This window comes from Physella acuta, unplaced genomic scaffold (genome assembly GCF_028476545.2).
Source record: "Physella acuta isolate Inbredline_101_S28 unplaced genomic scaffold, ASM2847654v3 ptg000352l, whole genome shotgun sequence".
Lineage (NCBI taxonomy): Eukaryota > Metazoa > Mollusca > Gastropoda > Physidae > Physella > Physella acuta.
Window position 1 is genome coordinate 311,966 of NW_026731871.1, and position 20,043 is coordinate 332,008.

The following is a 20,043-nucleotide window of genomic DNA, read 5'->3' on the forward strand; positions in this document are numbered from 1 at the left end:
GCCCATTGAAATTGATATTCGATAAGGATTAACTATTTATTAAACACAAAATGACATCATACAACAGGCGAGGAGTGACACCAAGATGAAAATGTAAAAATAGCCAATTCAATTCAAGTTAACTTAGGCTATTGACTTGTCTCTCTCTATTGAATGATACTGACTCTTTCTAAAAATGAAAAAAAAATGCAATGTGATTTGCTGTAAACCGTGTGTGTGAATTGAATGCATGTATGTTTTATTAAACGAAACCCGCGCGAGAATGGATCTAGAATCTAGTTTAATTTTGCCCGTGTACACTGTAAACCCTCGGCCGATAATTTCACCATTTATTTGCGGGTCTACGTAGTATGTTTAAACTGTTTTGTTTCGTTTGATTTTTTACAAACATCTGTATTTTTTAGCGGGGGAGCCGTGAAACTACTAGCAGCGACCCCACATTTCGATTATCAATCATTCAATATGGCGGCGAATTACAGTCGCTACTAATGTTGACAATGACACGATTTTAGCCGATTAATTTTAGTTAACCTAATAAAACGAACCGATATGACTTACTACCACCAAAATTACATTAGGAAATGGTAAACCCATGGGATTCGTATACCCTACCTATTGGGTTTAAAGGAATTAAGCATTTTTGGGGCCCATGCACCTGTCTAAGTCCTGTGTTTTGGTTTTGAAAGTGTTCGGCGAACGTCACGTAGGCGCCCCCTTTTTCACACTTAATTGGAGACGCTGAAGTTCTTAAGTTATTTTTTGTACTAAGGAATTTACTATTCTATTTAAAATGGCTGATACACGAAGACGTGTGAAACTTTACATGCTAAATGAAGATCGACAATGGGATGACAGAGGTACTGGGCATGTATCTTCTGCTTACGTTGAGAGACTTCGAGGAATGTCTCTGCTAGTGAGATCAGAGACAGACGGTAATTATACTTTTACACATAGATCTAGATGTACATTTCATAGAATCAATAATGCACTAGAATAAAACATGGTTATGTACTATACTTTGGAAAAAAATTGATGAAAAGACAATGCAAAATAAATGAGACTGACCTGAATGACCTGACTCTTGGACTAGGCTAGACTTTGAAGTTGGACCCTTTCAGATTTTTAGACTTCATTTTCAGTTTGCACTCTCAGGTTCCCAATTTCTAATATTAGAGTTTAATCTAACTCTGTGTTTCTACTTGAATGTTATTAATTATGACAGTTTAAATTATTTAGTCATAATTAAAGAAACTAGGGGAGAATTGTGTGAATTTTTACACCAGTGTCAGATAATAGAATCTTCTTTAAAAAAGGGGTGATAGGTTACTGGTAGTTAACTAAATAATACATCGCTGGCTAATGTCAATGCTAACCCCAAACCTAGTCCTCCCATACGCCTAACCCAAATTTCTAACCATAAAATTTAGTCGTGATTACAATACTACTAACAACCCAACCCACCTATTTTACGGAAGTCTATTATTATTATCGGACATTGGTATCTAAAATCATCCGAAACGGGAATCTACATTGCTTCCAGGCTTAGCTGGATCTACTGTTTTTTTTGTGATTTATTCACTGTAATATATTTTGAAAATGCAGTTTTTATTTAAGCGGAGTTTTTATTGTTATTGTTGCTAAGCTGTGTTTTACAGTTATAAAATTGTAATGCCACTAATATTACCTTCTCAACAAAGTTTAGGTATGAGGAGAGTATTAGATCTAGTTACATCATCATGTGTGTAATGTGGCTTTTCCACGACATTTAGGCCTACTTAATTTACTAAACTTAAATTTGTCTATTAAGCTTCTTTATATAGTAAAATATGGGCCATCTGTATAATATCTTAATTCAATGTTTGCATTGAATTCTGGCTTAATACTAGTCTTCCAACTTAAATTGACAGCCAAACATCATAAAGTCAGGGTAAAGTTACTCTACATTTCAGGGTAAAGTTACTTTACATTTCTAGGCCCAAAAAACCTTATTTGTAAACTATAGGTCTATTTGTAAATAAAGCTGAATTTCTGTTGCTGTGTGGTAAAACAAATTAGCATAAGTTTACTGGGTAAAAGCATTAAATTCAGCTTTATTGTAATTATTAGTATTTTTGGGCTCTATGTAGTAAACACATTTTCATTTTTATATCCAAGAGATGTTATAAGCTGCATATTATTGCCCTTTAGTAATCTATATATATAATTCTCTTCTGGGATCAGTTAGAAAACAAGCTGCAAGCGCGTCTTTGCAGTCCCCTCTCTTCCTCTATATCACTACCACCCCCACCCCACCCCCACATGATCTGGTGAGCGGTGTTCACTCTGTTTACATTTTACAATCACAGAGACGGGTTTGGTGACGGCTATTAGGGGCAGATAATTTAGTTTGAAACGATTTTAAACTTACAGGAGGTAACTAAGAGGAGGCTGCTTTCATGTGGGGGTGGGGGTAGTGTTTTTAAGCAAATATTTTCAATGGCAGCATTGGTACTGTCGAATTCACAAATTATAAATTACTGAAAAGTAGAAAAAAAACAACTAAATAGCGGCGTATGATACGCAGCGGGTCGGCTCGTACTCATTAATTAACTCTTGTTACCTTGTTAGCTGTTGGGAAGTTATCCATGTAAAATTATCAGCTGTTGGAAGGAAAGTTATCCTTGTAAAATTATCTATACATTTGAAAAGTACAATATTTTGCACAATAATAGTATCAGCAATGTATTTATATTGTGCTTGGCATTGATAAATGCTACAGAAAAATGCCAGTTAATATTATTTTGATAGTATATCTTTAAAAAGGACAACTGTTAATTATCTTTATTAAATAATTATATGAATGCATTGCTAAAAGTTCTTGTAAACTCATTGAAATTAACAAATGTTTGTTAAAATTTGAAATCTCAAAATATTTAAATCTTTATAATTTAAGGTTCTATACTTTTGGAGTCTAAAATACAGCAAGACACAGCTTATCAAAAGCAACAGGTTTGTTAACCTACCTGTTTGTTATTTTTATTTAAATAAACAATGCATTTTGCTTATTTATTAATTGGGTTTAATGTTAAACGCATCACTAGTTTTTCTTAACTTTTATAATATCCTTTCATGTTTTTGTATTAGGAGACATTGATAGTGTGGTCAGAAGCTGACAATTATGATTTGGCATTGAGTTTTCAAGAAAAGGCTGGTTGTGATGAAATTTGGGAGAAAATTTGTCAGGTAACCTTAAATGTTAGAGACCTTCAATGAAGAGGCAGTGTTTTCAGTTGTTAGTAATTTTTGCTACATTTTATTACATTAATTTATCTTTTTGATATACAAACTAAAATAAAGTATTGTCATTTTTAAAGCAATTTCACTTTATGTAATTTAAAATTCAAATATGTCTGCATAGGTTCAAGGTAAAGATCCCAGTGTTGATATAACACAAGATGTTGTAGAAGAGTCAGAAGATGAACGATTTGATGATATGCCAGATGCAGCTCCACCAATTGAACTTCCTGCTTGTGAGACTAGCAAACTGGAAGAAATTGCAGAGCTTTTTTCTTCAGTACTGCCATCACCAATTCGGCGTGAAAAGCTTGCTGTGGCCATTGAGGCTGAGAGCTACATTCGCAAATTGGTTGACTTATTTCACATGTGTGAGGACTTGGAAAATATAGATGGACTTCATCATTTGTATGAAATATTCAAAAGTATATTCCTCCTAAACAAAAATGCTTTGTTCGAAATAATGTTTTCGGATGATATTATTTTTGACATCATTGGCATTCTGGAATATGATCCAACAACACCAACTCCCACTAAACATAGAGAATACTTGCGGAACACTGCCAAATTCAAAGAGGTAATCTTAAGCTAAATATCTTATGGATATAAACTGTTTACAACTTTAATGTAGTGTATATCAGTTTTCTCCTGTCTGTCCTAATACTTTGCTTACTTAGTCTTCCTTCATATTACACTGTTAATTTGATTACTATTTTGAAATTTGAACTTCTAAAAATGACCCTATATGAGTAATAAGAAAAAGTGGTATTCTCTTTCTTCTCCACTTGCAACCCACACTCATTACTCTCTGTAATGGGGCATTAATTATGATATGTTGTTTAACATTAAATGTTGCTAGTTGTCTGTAATGTTGTTTTTCTCCCCTTCCTGACACGAACACAATCAGTGGGGAGGAGAAGGGCAAAAATACACAGAGTTACATTCTTCAGTCAGGATTTATTTTCTCTAATTTAAAGTTTAAGAAAAACTTAATAAAAAGTTTTAACTAATGAACTCCTCAGGTTGTACCCATGACCAACTCAGAACTGGAAACTAAAATCCATCAAACTTACCGGGTACAGTACATCCAAGATGTCATTCTTCCAACACCATCAGTGTTTGAAGAGAACATGTTATCTTCACTATCCTCTTTTATTTTCTTCAATAAAGTGGAAATAGTCAGTATGATCCAGGTGATGAGATTTTTATAAAATAGGATAATGAATTAGGGATGCTAACCTAGTGTGATTGCTGAATGTAAATATTTCTGGTTATTTGTATATAAAATATGTTCAAAGTTTTTCTGTGTAAGGGGGGGATATTTGTTGGTTGTCTTTTTCTGGGCATTGGAATAGTATTAGTTTTCACTTCTGTGACAAAATGTACTTTGCATACTCTGGTCCATGTTCTACTCTACCTTGTAGTTCACATAAACTGTTCACTCAAAAAACACCTGAAAACAAAATGTTAAGTACCAATTTTGGGATACAAAACTAACTGCAGTTGTAAAGCAAAGAGAACAGCTACATTTTGAATTTGATGCTCACATGGAGGCAATGTAACAAATAATATAACACTGTTTCCTTGAAGTTTAAATATTGTCAGTATGAATGCTTAAATGTAAAAAAGTGATTAAGTAATTACAGATGTGATGCACCCAACCTGTTTTGAGACTAATGCGTTTGTTGATTTTTTTGGTTGTCTGCTATTTGATTAGACTTTCAGCCAGGTGGCCTATCGTTACAAATTCTAAATATACTCTACTACTGCAATTTTCTCTACTCAAGTTTGATTTCAATTAAACATTGTAGAATATTTTAATCTAAACTTGTAAAGCTGGTTTTGTGTGACTTACCAAGACTGACTAGAAAGCTTGCCTAACAATGATTTTATATTTCAGGATGATGTGAAATTTTTAACTACTTTGTTTGCTCAACTGACTGGTGAAGAAACAGATGATAACCATAGAAGAGACCTAGTTTTGTTCCTCAAAGAATTCTGTACATTTTCTCAAACATTGCAGCAACCAAACAGGGAATCGTTTTATAAGGTAAATAGGGAGTCCAACTAGTATGTTACTGTTAATTTAATATGCTGGTGGCTAAAGACGTTTATACAGGAAATTTAAAAAAATAAACAACCTGCATTATTTCTCTTTTTCCAGACTCTATCAAATCTTGGAATTTTATCCTCCATAGAAATCATTTTGGTAAGTTGTATGCATAAATCACAATTACGTTTTTCAGCTTACTTGATGTTAAGATGATACACAATGCTTTAATTTTCTTGTTTCCTGGAATAAGTAAATCATTTTGTTTGGCAAGATGTTAAAATAGCAAATTAGGCAGCTATATTTTTGTAATTTTTTTGCAGGGTTTGGATGATGAAAAAATGAAACTAGCTGCTATTGACATATTCTCATATATTGTTGAGTTTAGTCCGTCCATGGTTCGAGAATTTATCCTTCACGAAAGTATAAGTGTTGATGATGTAATTTGACTCTTTTTTTTTCTTCTCCTTTAAATAGTCTTTACTTGAATATCTTAAAGTGCTGTATGATTTTTTAAGAGCTTTACTGCATTTAATTTTTAAATGCACAAACTAAAAATTTTGTGTTACTTTATTTTACAGGAAGATCTATTGATTAATCTAGTCATTGAGCAAATGATCAATGACACAGACCCAGGTAAAATTTATACATTTAAAAAAAAAAGCCTGTTGAATATTACACAATATTTTTTACTGTATTGTGAACACTGCATTTAACTTTTTATTAGAATAAAATATCTATTACTTTCTTTAAGAATTAGGTGGGGCAGTACAGTTAATTGGCATTTTGCGCCTGCTGCTGGACCCAGAGAATATGTTAGCCACAGCTAGTGTAAGTGCAGTTTTCAATTGGTTACAATTTGTTTTTAACACAAGTTTTTCAAATTAGTTTCTTACATTTCTTTTCTATTTACATTTGTATATACTTTCTTTTCTCCTCAGAAAACTGAAAAGTCAGAGTTCCTCAGTTTTTTCTACAAGCACAGCATGCATGTTCTCACAGCTCCCCTATTTGCAAACACTGCAGACAACAAACCCAGCAGAGGTAAGTCTACGTTTCTAATTGTTCTTTATATCACTTAAATGTTCAGTAGACTTGGTAAAAAATATCTTATTCTTGACTCCCATGTTGACTGGTCTATATAAACATTTTCAGATGACTACCAGAGTGCCCAGTTACTTGGACTTATCTTAGAATTGTTGACATTCTGTGTAGAGCACCATACTTACCACATAAAAAACTACATCATTACTAAAGATGTATTGCGACGAGTGCTGGTCTTACTTAAGTCTAGACATTCTTTTCTTGTTCTTTGTAAGTACTGTTAATTTTTTTCACATTAGAAATGAAATTACTAAATATCTGTTTGTATATATATATTTCCTTAAAATAATCCTGTTGTTTTTTAATTCACAGGTGCCTTAAGGTTCTGTCGCAAAATTGTCGGACTAAAGGAGGAATTTTATAATCGTTATATAATCAAAGAGAACCTCTTTCGGCCTATTGTTGATGCTTTTCTCGCCAATGGTGATCGTTATAATCTTATTAATTCAGCCATGATTGAGCTCTTTGAATTCATTAAAGTGGTAAGTGTGCTTTGTTATGATCATAAACTTTCTATTTAACACATTAAGTTAAATTTTCTTAAATGTGAACACAATATAGGAAAACATTTTTAAACATTTATTTATTTACTTGTGCAGCTAAATCAGTTTTTTGTCTTGTTTAGCACTGTCAAGAGTTTTGCTGTCTTTTTATTTGCCTATTACAAATAGGTAAATAGTCTTGTCTTCCAAGCAGTATAAATACTTTTTATTGATTGGCTTTTTTTCTTACATTTTCTTCAGGAGGATATAAAGTCATTGAGTACATACATAGTAGAGACTTTCCAAAAAGATTTAGAGGGAATTAAGTATGTTAAAACATTTGAAACTTTGAAAGTTCGCTATGAACAGCAACGAGACAGAAACAGAGACAAGCACTCCTTTGACAGGTAATTTTTACCAAACTAGTAAAACAATCAAATCAAAATCTTAAAGTTTTATGGTGGTTTCATGGGCATTTGTCCCCTAAGTGGATTTATATTTAGATTCCACTTATCATCACTGGCATTCTGGGGTAATGTTATCAACCATTTACATCATATCTGGCCAGTTGTATGCTAATATGATTTCATTTACATTTTTCTACTAGCCCACTTAAAAAAGTTTCACCAATTAAACTGAAAAAAGCTTCTGGGAAGCGAAAGTGGTCCGATTTTCAGGTGTTACCGGATATAGATGATGATGATGAAGAAGATAGTGATCGGTATATATTTCACTTTAGTTGCCTCAGATCTGCCAATGATTTTGTAATTTTTATACTGACTGATAAGTAGTATTTTTTTCCAAACAATACTATCTTGGATTTTTCCTTTCAGTCTTAAATTAGTCAGAGATTAAATTTGATGTTGGCAGATCTCAAAGGTTTTCACTTTTCAATTAAAAAAAGAATTCTGGTAGTTTGCTAAGTTCCTGACATGCAGTGCTGTTTTACACACTATTAGTTTTTCACGTTCATTTACCCCACGTGGCTTGCCTTAACTGTTGATTTAACCTTCCAGCGCTGTTTTGTCAAAATTATCTACCTTTTTAAGTGTAGCAGGCATATAGCTGTAATTGTGAAAATATACTACAAGTACTTTGCATTGTATGCTATTAGAATTTTATTCCTAAATTTCACTGTCTGAAATTATGCTTAACTGTTGCTCTGTTTAATTTTTTGTTTTGTTTTTCTAACTTAGTTTTCTATTTATTCGATAACAATTTAAACATTTTAAAAGCACAGAGACTAAAATATCAATTCAAACTTTTAAAATAAATATGCTGTGCTCTAAATAAAAATAGAGTTAACATAAAATGTTAAACAACTGTCCTTTATTCTTTTAAAGTTTAAACGTTTTGTTTGGTAGTTACGTGATGAAATTTAGGGCTCTTTCTAAACAATTGTAAAAATAATTTTATTTGAAAGCACTACAGGGTAAGTCTTGCTAGTTCTTTGAATGGCTGATAATTACCCAGCTATTATGTTTGTCAGATGAACTGTTTAACAAATTTGACAAAATTTTCTAGCAAATTTTGAGCTCTAAAAATAGCACTATTAGAAACTCAAGTACATGCAATGCTTTATGCATTTATTTAATGCATTATCAAAAATAAAGTAAAATACCAATGACTTATTTTTTATTTTTAAAATTTTTTTTTATTAAATTATTTATTGAGGGCTTCACTTTTTCTTGTCATTTAAAAAATGTGTTATATTTAAACATTTTTTACAGTCATGCTGCATCCATTGTACGGAATAACAGATTTCGCAGGGATGCCCGTGCACCTGATGAAGATGAAGAGATGTGGTTCAGTCAAGATGATGAAAATGATGAAAACGAAAGCTCACCTCAAGTATCTGAAATTCTCAAGAACAAAATAGATTCAGATCTTGACCACATACACAAGTTGTGGGAGAGCAAAAAAAGTAAGCTTGCTCATTTTCTTTTCTGAATACGAATTTTTAAATTTTTTTTAATATATATACTTCAGATGTTTTACAGTACAGCTTGACTATTGTTCTAAGGACTTCTTATGTCCCCAAAACTTTTTTAACATCCTAATTTATAAAAGGCCATGTGCGCTCTTCTCTCTCTCTCTCTCTCTCTCTGTCTGTCCGCAAAATATTTTCGCCGGACATCACGTCAGAAACGGCAGCGATATATGCAGAACTTTATACGGACTTTTGTTGAAAATAATATGTTAGATGTTTTAAATGTATAACCACAATTTTAGTTAAAGAAGAAAAATAAAAATTAAAGGCGTATTCGAATGTAGAGAAACAGTATTATTTATGCAACCGGAAAAGCATTAATATATGTGAAAAAGAACGCATAAAACTGTGACGTCACTATTGCTTATACATTAACTAATGACGTCATCTGCCGTGTTTAGAATGAAAAGAAATGAACTATTTCATTCAAATTTGATTTAGATCTACGTACACTATGAAATGTATACAATACAATTTTTCCGGCCTAAACTCATAAAATTTATTTTATGTATTTGGATTCTAGATCTAGACTAAATCTAAATCTAAATCTAGGCAATAACTAGATCTAGACGTAGACGCTAAGATCTAGATTTAGACTCTAACTTCTCTAAAATCAATTCCAAAAATAAATTTCTATATTAGGACTAAACTATTTCAAGACTTATTTATTTTATACAAAATCTTTGTTTGGAACTGGCTAATTTGGGATTATTATGCTCGGGCTAAACTTAAAAAAAAAAATTCTATTAGGAATCTAGATCTAGATTGTCGGGTGTCCGATAGGGCACTTCCCGGCGCCGCAGGCGCTTCAAATTTGGCATGATCTTGCCTTGGTGCGACAGAACACGGGGGCCGGTTGGCCGAAAAGTCTACGATGTGGGGGTCAAAACTGACCTCGACTGACCGGTACCTTATATGAGCTATAAATCGAAAAAAAATGTCCACGGAGGAACCTCTTCATAACTCTTGAGGTCGTAGACCGACCTTCGGGCGAATTAATTAAGCATTCAAATTCTCAATGTTTTCGAAAGCCTAAGCGAAGCTGGGCAGCATGCCTAGTGAAAATATAGAGTGAATTAGTTTATATATTTTTCTGCCCTGGATATAATTATTTTTTTTTTCAGGTCAAGTCTTATTTTGTTTCAATACTCACATTGAATGTCCTTGAATTTCAGTCATCCTCCATCCCAGATATTCTTAATTGAAAACAATGGAAAACATTAAAGCTTGTTTTATTTTTATTCAAGTTAAGATGATTAACATGTATAAAAATTGATTTTCAGCCATCATGGCCAAGACATCTGCTGTCAGGTTACACTTTGGTGGTGCTTTGGGTGCTCTTAAATGTTCCAGAAAATATGGCTTGCCAAAATCACACTTTCTGTGTATGAGTCTTTTTACATGCTCTGACCTGTTTACATTTTTAACATCATTTGCGTTGTTATAGCACCTGAAAACTGTCCTTGATATTATTTTTCCTAACTCTTTTCAAAACTCTCATTCAGTTATTTCATTGTTATGGCAGGGAAGAATATAAAGTGCTTTTAACATAAAAGCACTTTTGTATGTGTAATTGCTGGGTTGAAATATAAGCTGTACATTTTGTGCAAGATTTATAACTGACACTATTTTTTTAATGAGTACCATTCTGTGCTGACAAAAAAATGTGTAAGAATGTGTTATTTAATGTCACAGTTTCACGTCTCAGTTGGTTTATCAATCTTGGAAAATTTTTTTTAAAGAAGTCTTTTATCTCTCATAACATTGATTTCTATTAACTCTTCAGAACATTTACTTTTTTTCTACAGTTAAATATTTAAAACACTATAAAAAAAAAATGCAGCATAAGTATGTCTGCCAGATCACTCATTGTTGATATGGGTTTTTGTAAGGACTTTTACCTTTTTACTCTTTGACAAAAGGTTGAAACCAAATACCGCTGCGTGTTTTAAATATTCTGTAGTCAGCTTGTCTTTCAATTTTTCTAATGTTTTTCTTTACTTGCAGTTGTATTTTGTGTTCAATTTTAATTTTTTTCACTAACATGTTATTCTTTGTTGCATTTACTATAGAATGTATAAATTTAATTTACTTTTGTGTTGCTTGGTTTAAATGTTTTGCTTTATTACATTGGAAACTATTTATTTAAGTTTTAAGGTAATCCTTATGGTCACCCTTTTGAGAAGACATTTTTTTTTTACCCCCCATAGCCAAAGAGAATCAACCAGATGTTGGAGAGACTCCCCCAAGACTACTCAGTGGCACAAAGTCTGCTATCAACATCAGCATCAAGACTGGCAGCAACTCATCTCTATCCTCCTTGCTTAGCATGCCAGACAGCCCAGGCTCACCAAGTGGATCACCACCTGCACCAGGGTCACCTGAGTCACCAAACAGCCCCCCTACATCTCCGCACTCGCCTAATAGACTGTGTCCTACACCCCATGTCTCTCCCAACAGTAACAATTCTCTGACCAATAAAGTAAACACAAGCTCCAGCAATATAACAACCACCACCTCCCCGACCACTACCACAGCATCTAAAGTCACGGATAGTCCACCTTCAACTAATGCAGTTACTACAAAAACAGTAAGTTTCTCATTTTGCAAATATTCTCTTTTGATAGATTTGCATTAAACTTTATTCTACATAAACTTATATGGTTACTAGTTATTTCTACAGTGAAATTTTATGACCCACAAAAGCTGGTCGCATATAGTAAATTAATTTTTTAATCTTTGTTTTGTTCAGCCTTGTTTTACCATTTATTACGAAATATTTAGAATGTAATTTAATTTTCCCATTGGATTACAAAAAGATGTGGCTTACAATGGTTGAATAGGCAATAATAATACTTAGTTTTAACTTAATGCTGTATACAAATTTAACAAATTCAAAAATTTTTTCTAGCCAGGACTGAAGGGTTTAGTGGATTACCCTGATGAAGATTCAGAAGAAGAGGAGGAGGAAGAAGAGGAGGATGTGATAGCTCCATCTCCGAAGCGTCCAAGAGTTGGAACATAACATTAACATGCTGAACTAATTGCTGTATCAATGAGTCATTATGTTCATAAAACTTTTTAAAAATTCATTATTTCTACCCAGATGACAGCCAACTTAGGTTTGGATCGTGTCATGCTAATTTTTAATCTACATACAAATCAGTGTGTTCCACATGTGTCCAGTGAACTGTTACAACCTTATTTCCTATTAAACTAGCTGCCATGCTAGGGGTATGTTTTGACAGTTTGTAAAGCAAATATTATTACTGCCTTTTTCATTTTGTTTTTAAAAATTATTGTATGACACTTAAAGTATAAAAAAAAAAGCTTGTAAATAGACCATGCTGAAAGTGTTTAATTATTGAGAATTTGAAAACAAACAAAAAAAAATATTCAGGGATTGATTTATTCATAATAAATCTTTACTGTTGTTTGTAGTGATGTTTCATCTTTGTCATAATGATAGGTCAAAATTTTATATAGTTGCCTTAATTTTGCTGTGCTGTTTTTTTTTTTAAAAAAGAGTTCTATTTAGTTGTAAAAATTTAAAGTTTATTTATTCAAATAGTTATTGTTAATGGTATTATAATTTCACCTTAAGAAAACCATTTGTTACTGTTAGTGGACATATCCATTGTATACCTTAACTTGAAGTTACAATGTAGGGCACATCTGAAATTGTTTAGTTTCAGGAAGTGTGATTTAAGTATTTTTTGTGGTTGTAGTAATAAAACATTTAAAGTAATGAGCACTATGTTATTTAAGGTAAGTTAATTTAATTAAAAGAAAATTGACAATTATTTTTTTGTTTTTAGATGACAAAAATTGCAGCTGAATAAAATAGTTGTCGGATTTGTTAAGTCTAGTTCAATGCTAGAAGTAGATTTTTTGCCGTAAAAGGATAAAATAATTTTTTGTTGTAAAATGTCATCAAGTTAAAATTTGTACTATAGAATGTCAACAGCTAGTAGTTTGTTTACACCTTTTGAACCAAATTGGAAATAGTAGAGTTTATCTATTAAAAAAATGTGCATAAAGATTGGAAATTTTGTGTATAGTATCTGTAGAATTAGCTAGTTATTTTTTTAAATTATGAAAGGTTTTTTTTTTATGGCAGCATATATTTTCAGTGTAAGTGACACACACACACACAACAAAGTAAATCAAGGTGTTAACTTCCACTGAAGCTAATTTTAGACCATGGTGTTAGCTGTAAATATAAGCATATGTGAAAGTAGTTTGAATGATTAACATTTCTGTCTAATCTCCATTAACAGTAGTCTTATTTTCTCTCAAAGACTATTATTGTTTCTTGATGTTCATGGCTATATGCAAATGTATGTTGGAGTGATGTGATAAAACACTGTTTTGGAAAATACATTTTTAAAAGCTTGGTTATGCAGTTAAGGAAGTTGTGTAGATGTGCCAAATGTTTTTAAAAAAAATTGATACTCTCAAAGCATACAGTTTTTAAAGCTGTCTACCTTTTAGTAAAGGTAAGCATCATTGTTATGTTGCTTACCTTTCAACTCAAAGAAAATGTGTTAATCTTGTGACTTCCAAAATAATTACCAGCAATTACAAAATGCAAGCTTGGAATATTCTTTCTTAGATTTTTCATTTAAAAAAAATCATTTTCTAAACTGCTGGTTTTATCTAGATTATGTTTAAAAAATGCCTGTGTGAATGTAAGGTTGTATCACAATATTGTTGCCAATGCTGTTTTTTATTCTGAAATTAAATACAAGTTTCCAACATTGCAAAATTTTCAAACGTGTGCATTGTTTTTTTTTTCTTATTTAACTTCTTGTCTTAACCCAATATGTACCAGAAAGCTTGCAAACCACCTAAACAAAATGATTTGGAAGTGTTGGAGTAGTTTTTATTTTTTATTTTCTTCTTTATTGTACCAATGCATTAGTTTGTTTTAATACTGAGTGATATTGTTAGTCCTATGGCAAAGCTTCTTTGCTTTATGATGCTACATTAGATTTTTATCTTCTAGTAAATAATGCACTTGATAGACCAAGGGTAGAACAACATAATTCAGTTTAAATAAAGAATGAATATTATGGTTTAAGCTGCATACAAGTAGCTGGCTGTGCGATTCTGTTTCATTCTCCGTTAACTGTAAGAAACAAATTTGTGAAGCTAATCACTGTTTAGTATTACTTTTTTTTCTGTATGGCCTTGATCAGTATTGTTTCCTAACCTTATTTTGATGTACACTTTTTAATAGAAATATAACTAGACTTATTGCTTTAGTTTAAAATTCTTTCTTGAAATCCAAACAGAGCTATTGCCTTATTCATTATTTTGGTAGTTTTCTGCTGTCGTGTTATAATACTGTTGGTTAAATTTACAAGGCAATTAATTAAAAAAAAAATATTTCTATTACATTAGGTATGGGAAAAAAATGTGTAAAGTAGATTTTTATGGCTCTTGCAGTTAAATATACCTACTTAAATGTTAACGTTAAAAGACTTGCAGTAACAAAATAGTAGATGAGATAGGTTATAAATTATTATAATTTAGATTTACCATGGACCAAATATATCTCTGATCTCCTGTAGTGATGTAATGAGAGGATTAATAGCTACGATAATGATGTATCATATTTAATAAATTTATAGCATTTTAATTTGTTTAGTTCTTATTAGTTTATGCTAAAGATGACCAAGGCTTTGTGAAATATGGCTTTATATTAAACTTTAAAAAAAAATATTACAATTCACTTATTTGATTTTTACATGTTCAAGTTTGATATATATTAAAAAAAAAAACTACATCAAGGTAACAGTTGTATGTTGAGTCAGTTGAAAAACATAACAACATTGTCTTGAGGTTGTAAATTTGTATAAAACTACAATCAAATGAATTGAGGCGCAAATGCTGATGTATTGTATGATAGAAGCATGATCAATCTCTATATCACCATTGTTTGTCATGGAATGAAAAGATGGAATCACATAGTTTGAAAAAAAAATGTTTTAAAAGAATGATGTATGGTTTTAAAAGTCCATTTGTGTATAAAGATCTGTTGTAATAAATGGTCTCTTATGAAGTGTTTTTTTTTTCAATTATTTTATATTCATATTCCTGTGTTATTAGTTATTCTTTCTAAAATTATAATTTAGTGTTGCAGAACTAAATCGATAATTGGGGGGGGTATAACCCCTCTACATGAACCCAAAGAAAAACTTTGAATATAAGTAGTGCGTTGCCAAAGCTGTAGAGCGCTAGGCTGCTTACCCGGAAGTCCTGATTCAAATCCAGATTTAGGTCAGTAAAACGTCCCTGAGACCACTCAGCTCCGACGAGTACCTAACTCATATTAGTGAAAGTAAAGGCGGCTGAGCAAAGTACTGACCACACCTTCCCTTCATATGTAGAGGTAAAAAAAACCATGAACTCAGCATCATCTGCCCAATTAATAATTGCCAGGTCTAATGAGAATGCTTTACTTTTTTTATATATAAATACTTCTTAGTTAAATAATTATATTGCTTATGCCCCTCTCTTACAATTTCCGGACTTTGAATGTCAACCAAAATTGTACATTCTTAAAATTGTTAAATGTGTTGGCCTTTGTTCCTTGAAAAGACCCATCTACATATAAAGTATAAAACAATTCTAGGTGTTTTATATATATATATATATATATATTTAATGTAAAAGGAACAATATTTTTATCCCCCTATTACAATAATCTATGTGCACCATTGGACATAACATTCCATAACCAGTGTTACCTTGTGGAACATGATCTTGTAAATTAACAACAAAAATATGTAGAATATGAAAAAAAAACAACTATTTTCCTGTTCAGAAGTCAGTTCTGACTTCAGTATATTTCACTTAGGACATAGAAATATATTTTGTTTATAAATCAAAGCACAAAATTTCATATTATAATGTATCTACATAATATCAAGAGCAAAGACCATTCATGTACACAAGCGATTGATGTACAGTGTAGGTACTAGTGTTCATAAAAAAAACAACCAACACACACTCAAGTTTTGTTTAACACTGTACTGAGGAAATTAAAAAGATGAAGTAGCACAACCATTTTATCATTTTCTTTGTAGCAACAAGTTTCTTTAACTTTTAGGTGCATGGCTCACTTGAAGATTATGTTTGAATGGTATCAAAGATTATGTTTGGAAGGTATCATCAATATTTATCTATACATATAAACCTAGCACATATATATATATATATATATATATATAGTCTATATGAGTTTGAGAACGGTTATGCAGAGTTTCTTCCAGGCATCTCTTCGGGCTTTGCCCCCCCCCCCCCCCCTCCACAAGAAAATTCTACCCCCCCCCCCAACGAAATGAAATTAATATAATAAAAAATATATACTTTTAACAGTGGCCGCGGCCCCCCCCCCCCCCCCCCGAAGAAAGTCTACCCCTCCCCCCCCCCCCGAAAATTTCAAGTGCCCCCCCCCCCCCCCCCCGGAGAAAAAAGTCTGGAAGATACACTGCGGTTATGCGGTACCAGTACTCAAGATGCATGGCTGGTCGTCAAGAATGTAAATGGGAAATGATTAGAAATGTAATGGATTGTTTAGTCAAGTGTGTTAGTAAAAACAATAGAATCACAATACTTTGTGTAGCTAGATTAGTCACTAAGTGTCATCCTACTGGCGGGCGGCGGGGTGACACCATGAGTTGATATCACACCCGATAGCACTGGGCCTGGGTGTCGCATCCAAGTGGTGGGCGGGGGGGGGGGTGACACCATGAGCTGATATCACACCCGATAGCTCTAGGCCTGGGTGTCGCATCCAAGTGGTGGGCGGGGGGGGGGGGGGTGACACCAAGAGTTGATATCACACCCGATAGCACTAGGCCCGGGTGTCGCATCTAAGTGGTGGGCGGGGGGGGGGGGGGGTAACACCAAGAGTTGATATCACACCCGATAGCACTAGGCCCGGGTGTCGCATCTAAGTGGTGGGCGGGGGGGGGGGGGGGGGGTGACACCAAGAGTTGATATCACACCCGATAGCACTAGGCCTGGGTGTCGCATCTAAGTGGTGGGCGGGGGGGGGGGGTGACACCAAGAGTTGATATCACACCCGATAGCACTAGGCCTGGGTGTCGCATCTAAGTGGTGGGCGGGGGGGGGGTGACACCAAGAGTTGATATCACACCCGATAGCACTAGGCCCGGGTGTCGCATCTAAGTGGTGGGCGGGGGGGGGGGGGTGACACCAAGAGTTGATATCACACCCGATAGCACTAGGCCTGGGTGTCGCATCTAAGTGGTGGGCGGGGGGGGGGGGTGACACCAAGAGTTGATATCACACCCGATAGCACTAGGCCTGGGTGTCGCATCTAAGTGGTGGGTGGGGGGGGGGGGTGACACCAAGAGTTGATATCACACCCGATAGCACTAGGCCTGGGTGTCGCATCTAAGTGGTGGGCGGGGGGGGGGGGGGGGTGACACCAAGAGTTGATATCACACCCGATAGCACTAGGCCTGGGTGTCGCATCTAAGTGGTGGGTGGGGGGGGGGGTGACACCAAGAGTTGATATCACACCCGATAGCACTAAGCCCTGGTGTCGCATCTAAGTGGTGGGCGGGGGGTGACACCAAGAGTTGATATCACACCCGATAGCACTAGGCCCGGGTGTCGCATCTAAGTGGTGGGTGGGGGGGGGGGGGGTGACACCAAGAGTTGATATCACACCCGATAGCACTAGGCCTGGGTGTCGCATCTAAGTGGTGGGCGGGGGGGGGGTGACACCAAGAGTTGATATCACACCCGATAGCACTAGGCCTGGGTGTCGCATCTAAGTGGTGGGCGGGGGGGGGGGGTGACACCATGAGTTGATATCACACCCGATAGCACTAGGCCTGGGTGTCGCATCTAAGTGGTGGGCGGGGGGGGGGGGTGACACCATGAGTTGATATCGCACCCGATAGCACTAGGCCTGGGTGTCGCATCTAAGTGGACTGACGTATTGATGGGGTTAAAGATGAAAAATGTAGACATGTTCTCAACACAGGCGTAGCGACCCCATTTCGGATGAACTATCAATTTTGCGCCCCCCCCCCCATACAAGGGGTCCATCCATAAATGACGTCACACTTTTTAGGGGGGAGGGGGGGTCCGTAATTTTGTGACGATGTGTGATGAGGGGGAGGGGGGGGGGGTATAGATGTTGCAACGTCACACTTTTGCATTATAAAAAAGCAATGTTAGAAAACGAATTTTAGACGTTATTTCGCGTTTTAGATAACTGTTTTGATAAATTGTAATAGTTTAGACAACATTTTGGAAAAAATATCGATGTTAAAAAAAAATTCAACTGCAATTTTGAGGGGGTTGTAGGTTGAGGTGTGACGTCATTTTAGGGGGGGGGGGTCTGGCTTTTTGTGACGATATGTGACAGAGGGGAGGGGAAGGGGGGTAGAAATCGTCATTTAAGGATGACCCCCCCCCCCCAATCCCATTTAAATAGGCTTTACGTGTTGCCGAAAGCCCCCCCCCCTTTTGGAAATGTTGGAAGCGCTTTTTACCAGTCAGTGTCCATTAACAATTTGTATTTTTATGTCACAATTGATGTAAAAAAAAAAAAGTTAAATAAGTTCGTAAAACGAAGAAACTGTCCATATTCTTAATATCAACTATCAATAATATAGTAATGCGGCTCAGAATGAGCTAGTAATAAAAAAAAATTCTCCCTCGTTTGGCACCCCATCCGTCCTCCCCTAGCTACGCCTGTCTCAACGAAACGCGACACCCTGCACATTGTGTCATTTATTTCAGTGAATCATCTGAACATGGTCATGGTCGAAGAGCAAATGGCTGCCTGGTCTTTTGATGAGCTCTAGCCGCTGCATCACCGACCTCGTGACATCAACAGCCCTCGCCTTGCAGCTCGGCACCCGCCATTTTACTTGAGAAACGCTGATACCCTGGCGCCCCATGGCGGTCGACACTGGGTGAATATCGTGAGAAAGTCGAGACTTAGGATCTTGTAAAGTTTGATAGTTCGTACCAGTGGTGTAGTTTTTCATATATTGTGCTTCCAGCCAACCATATTTTGAGGATTTATTTGCTGCGGTATTGACGTGTTCACTTGCAGGCGGTACGGTCCATTTAACGCCAATGCTAGGAACTTTACTTTTACCAGAAACCGAGCGTCTGAGAAAAGAATTGGTTTAAAAACGGGAGGTGCTTATTATTTTCAAAAGCTGGTTTTTGATGTGCAACACTGGGTAACATCTTCGCTGCCAGAGAGTTCGTTTTTTCTTTTCTTCTTGGCATTCTTACTTTGAGCCTTCACACTGCCGTCCCAAAGAAGAATGTGGGTTTCGTAATCGCAGTGTGGACGGTGGGTTTAGCGAGTCGCGTTCTCTTAGAGACACACGGTCATGGTCGTATTTATCCAAGGGCTGTAATAAGGGCTTATGAGCGTTCGTTGTTGTATAAAGATTGTTTTTAACAGTTATATCCCCTTTTGAGTTACTGTCATCACGATTCATTAAGCTTTCATTTTTATCTTTCGTGAAACTTGTATTTTTACTGTCTTTGTTTTCATTTGAAAATTCTAAAAAATCTGGCAAGTTTGATAAACGTTTGTTTTCCCGCGGTTCAAGCAAAACTAACAGATCGGGATTCCCTCGTTTGTTCTCGTGTTTTTGTGACTTCAGTTTCGTCAAAAACATCATCCAAGTCTCCATAAAAGTCCGAGATACTATCGTCATGTTCATGGCGCGAAAGAACGGACAGTTTCTTTTGTCTTCGTAGCTTTAGGTTGAACTGGTAAACTCTTAGCCAGGAGATTTACAGAAAAGCCTTTCCCACTTTTACTTTGATCAAAGGATTGATTCTTCGTTTTATATATTAAACTTTCTGCCATTTATTGTAAGTGTTTTTATAGTCCAACTATAAAACTGCACAGTGTAAGGAAACAAATTCCAGTTACTTTTTTTTTATCTCTATGTAGATCATTGAGTTTTATCTTTCTCTGTAAAAAAACAAACAAACAACAGTAAACATTTGTATTAAACATTAACCTCTTAATACAACTTTTGAAAATAATACTTGCCGTACATATTAACTAAATCTAGAAGTGTTACGGTGGGCGGAATGGTAGAGCGTCCGTTGAACTTCTC

At 34.9% G+C, this 20,043-nt stretch overlaps 1 protein-coding gene across 3 annotated transcripts; it reads left to right on the forward strand.

Moving 5' to 3' along the window:
• The first annotated feature begins 456 nt into the window (after positions 1-456).
• Positions 457-14,964, forward strand: LOC131941181 (serine/threonine-protein phosphatase 4 regulatory subunit 3A). 3 transcript variants are annotated; one of them, XM_059300195.1, is made up of 18 exons: positions 457-932; positions 2,933-2,988; positions 3,124-3,222; positions 3,398-3,850; positions 4,296-4,466; positions 5,174-5,323; positions 5,438-5,482; positions 5,647-5,763; positions 5,905-5,959; positions 6,078-6,154; positions 6,265-6,367; positions 6,479-6,637; positions 6,740-6,909; positions 7,171-7,316; positions 7,517-7,630; positions 8,640-8,833; positions 11,110-11,489; positions 11,811-14,964. In XM_059300195.1, the coding sequence occupies exons 1-18, from the start codon at positions 791-793 to the stop codon at positions 11,922-11,924; spliced, it is 2,745 nt and encodes a 914-aa protein (XP_059156178.1). In that variant the 5' UTR covers positions 457-790; the 3' UTR covers positions 11,925-14,964. The 3 variants fall into 3 exon arrangements, with proteins under 3 accessions (XP_059156178.1, XP_059156179.1, XP_059156181.1); XM_059300196.1 differs by having other exon boundaries at positions 6,084-6,154; XM_059300198.1 differs by lacking the exon at positions 7,517-7,630.
• The last annotated feature ends 5,079 nt before the right edge of the window (positions 14,965-20,043 follow it).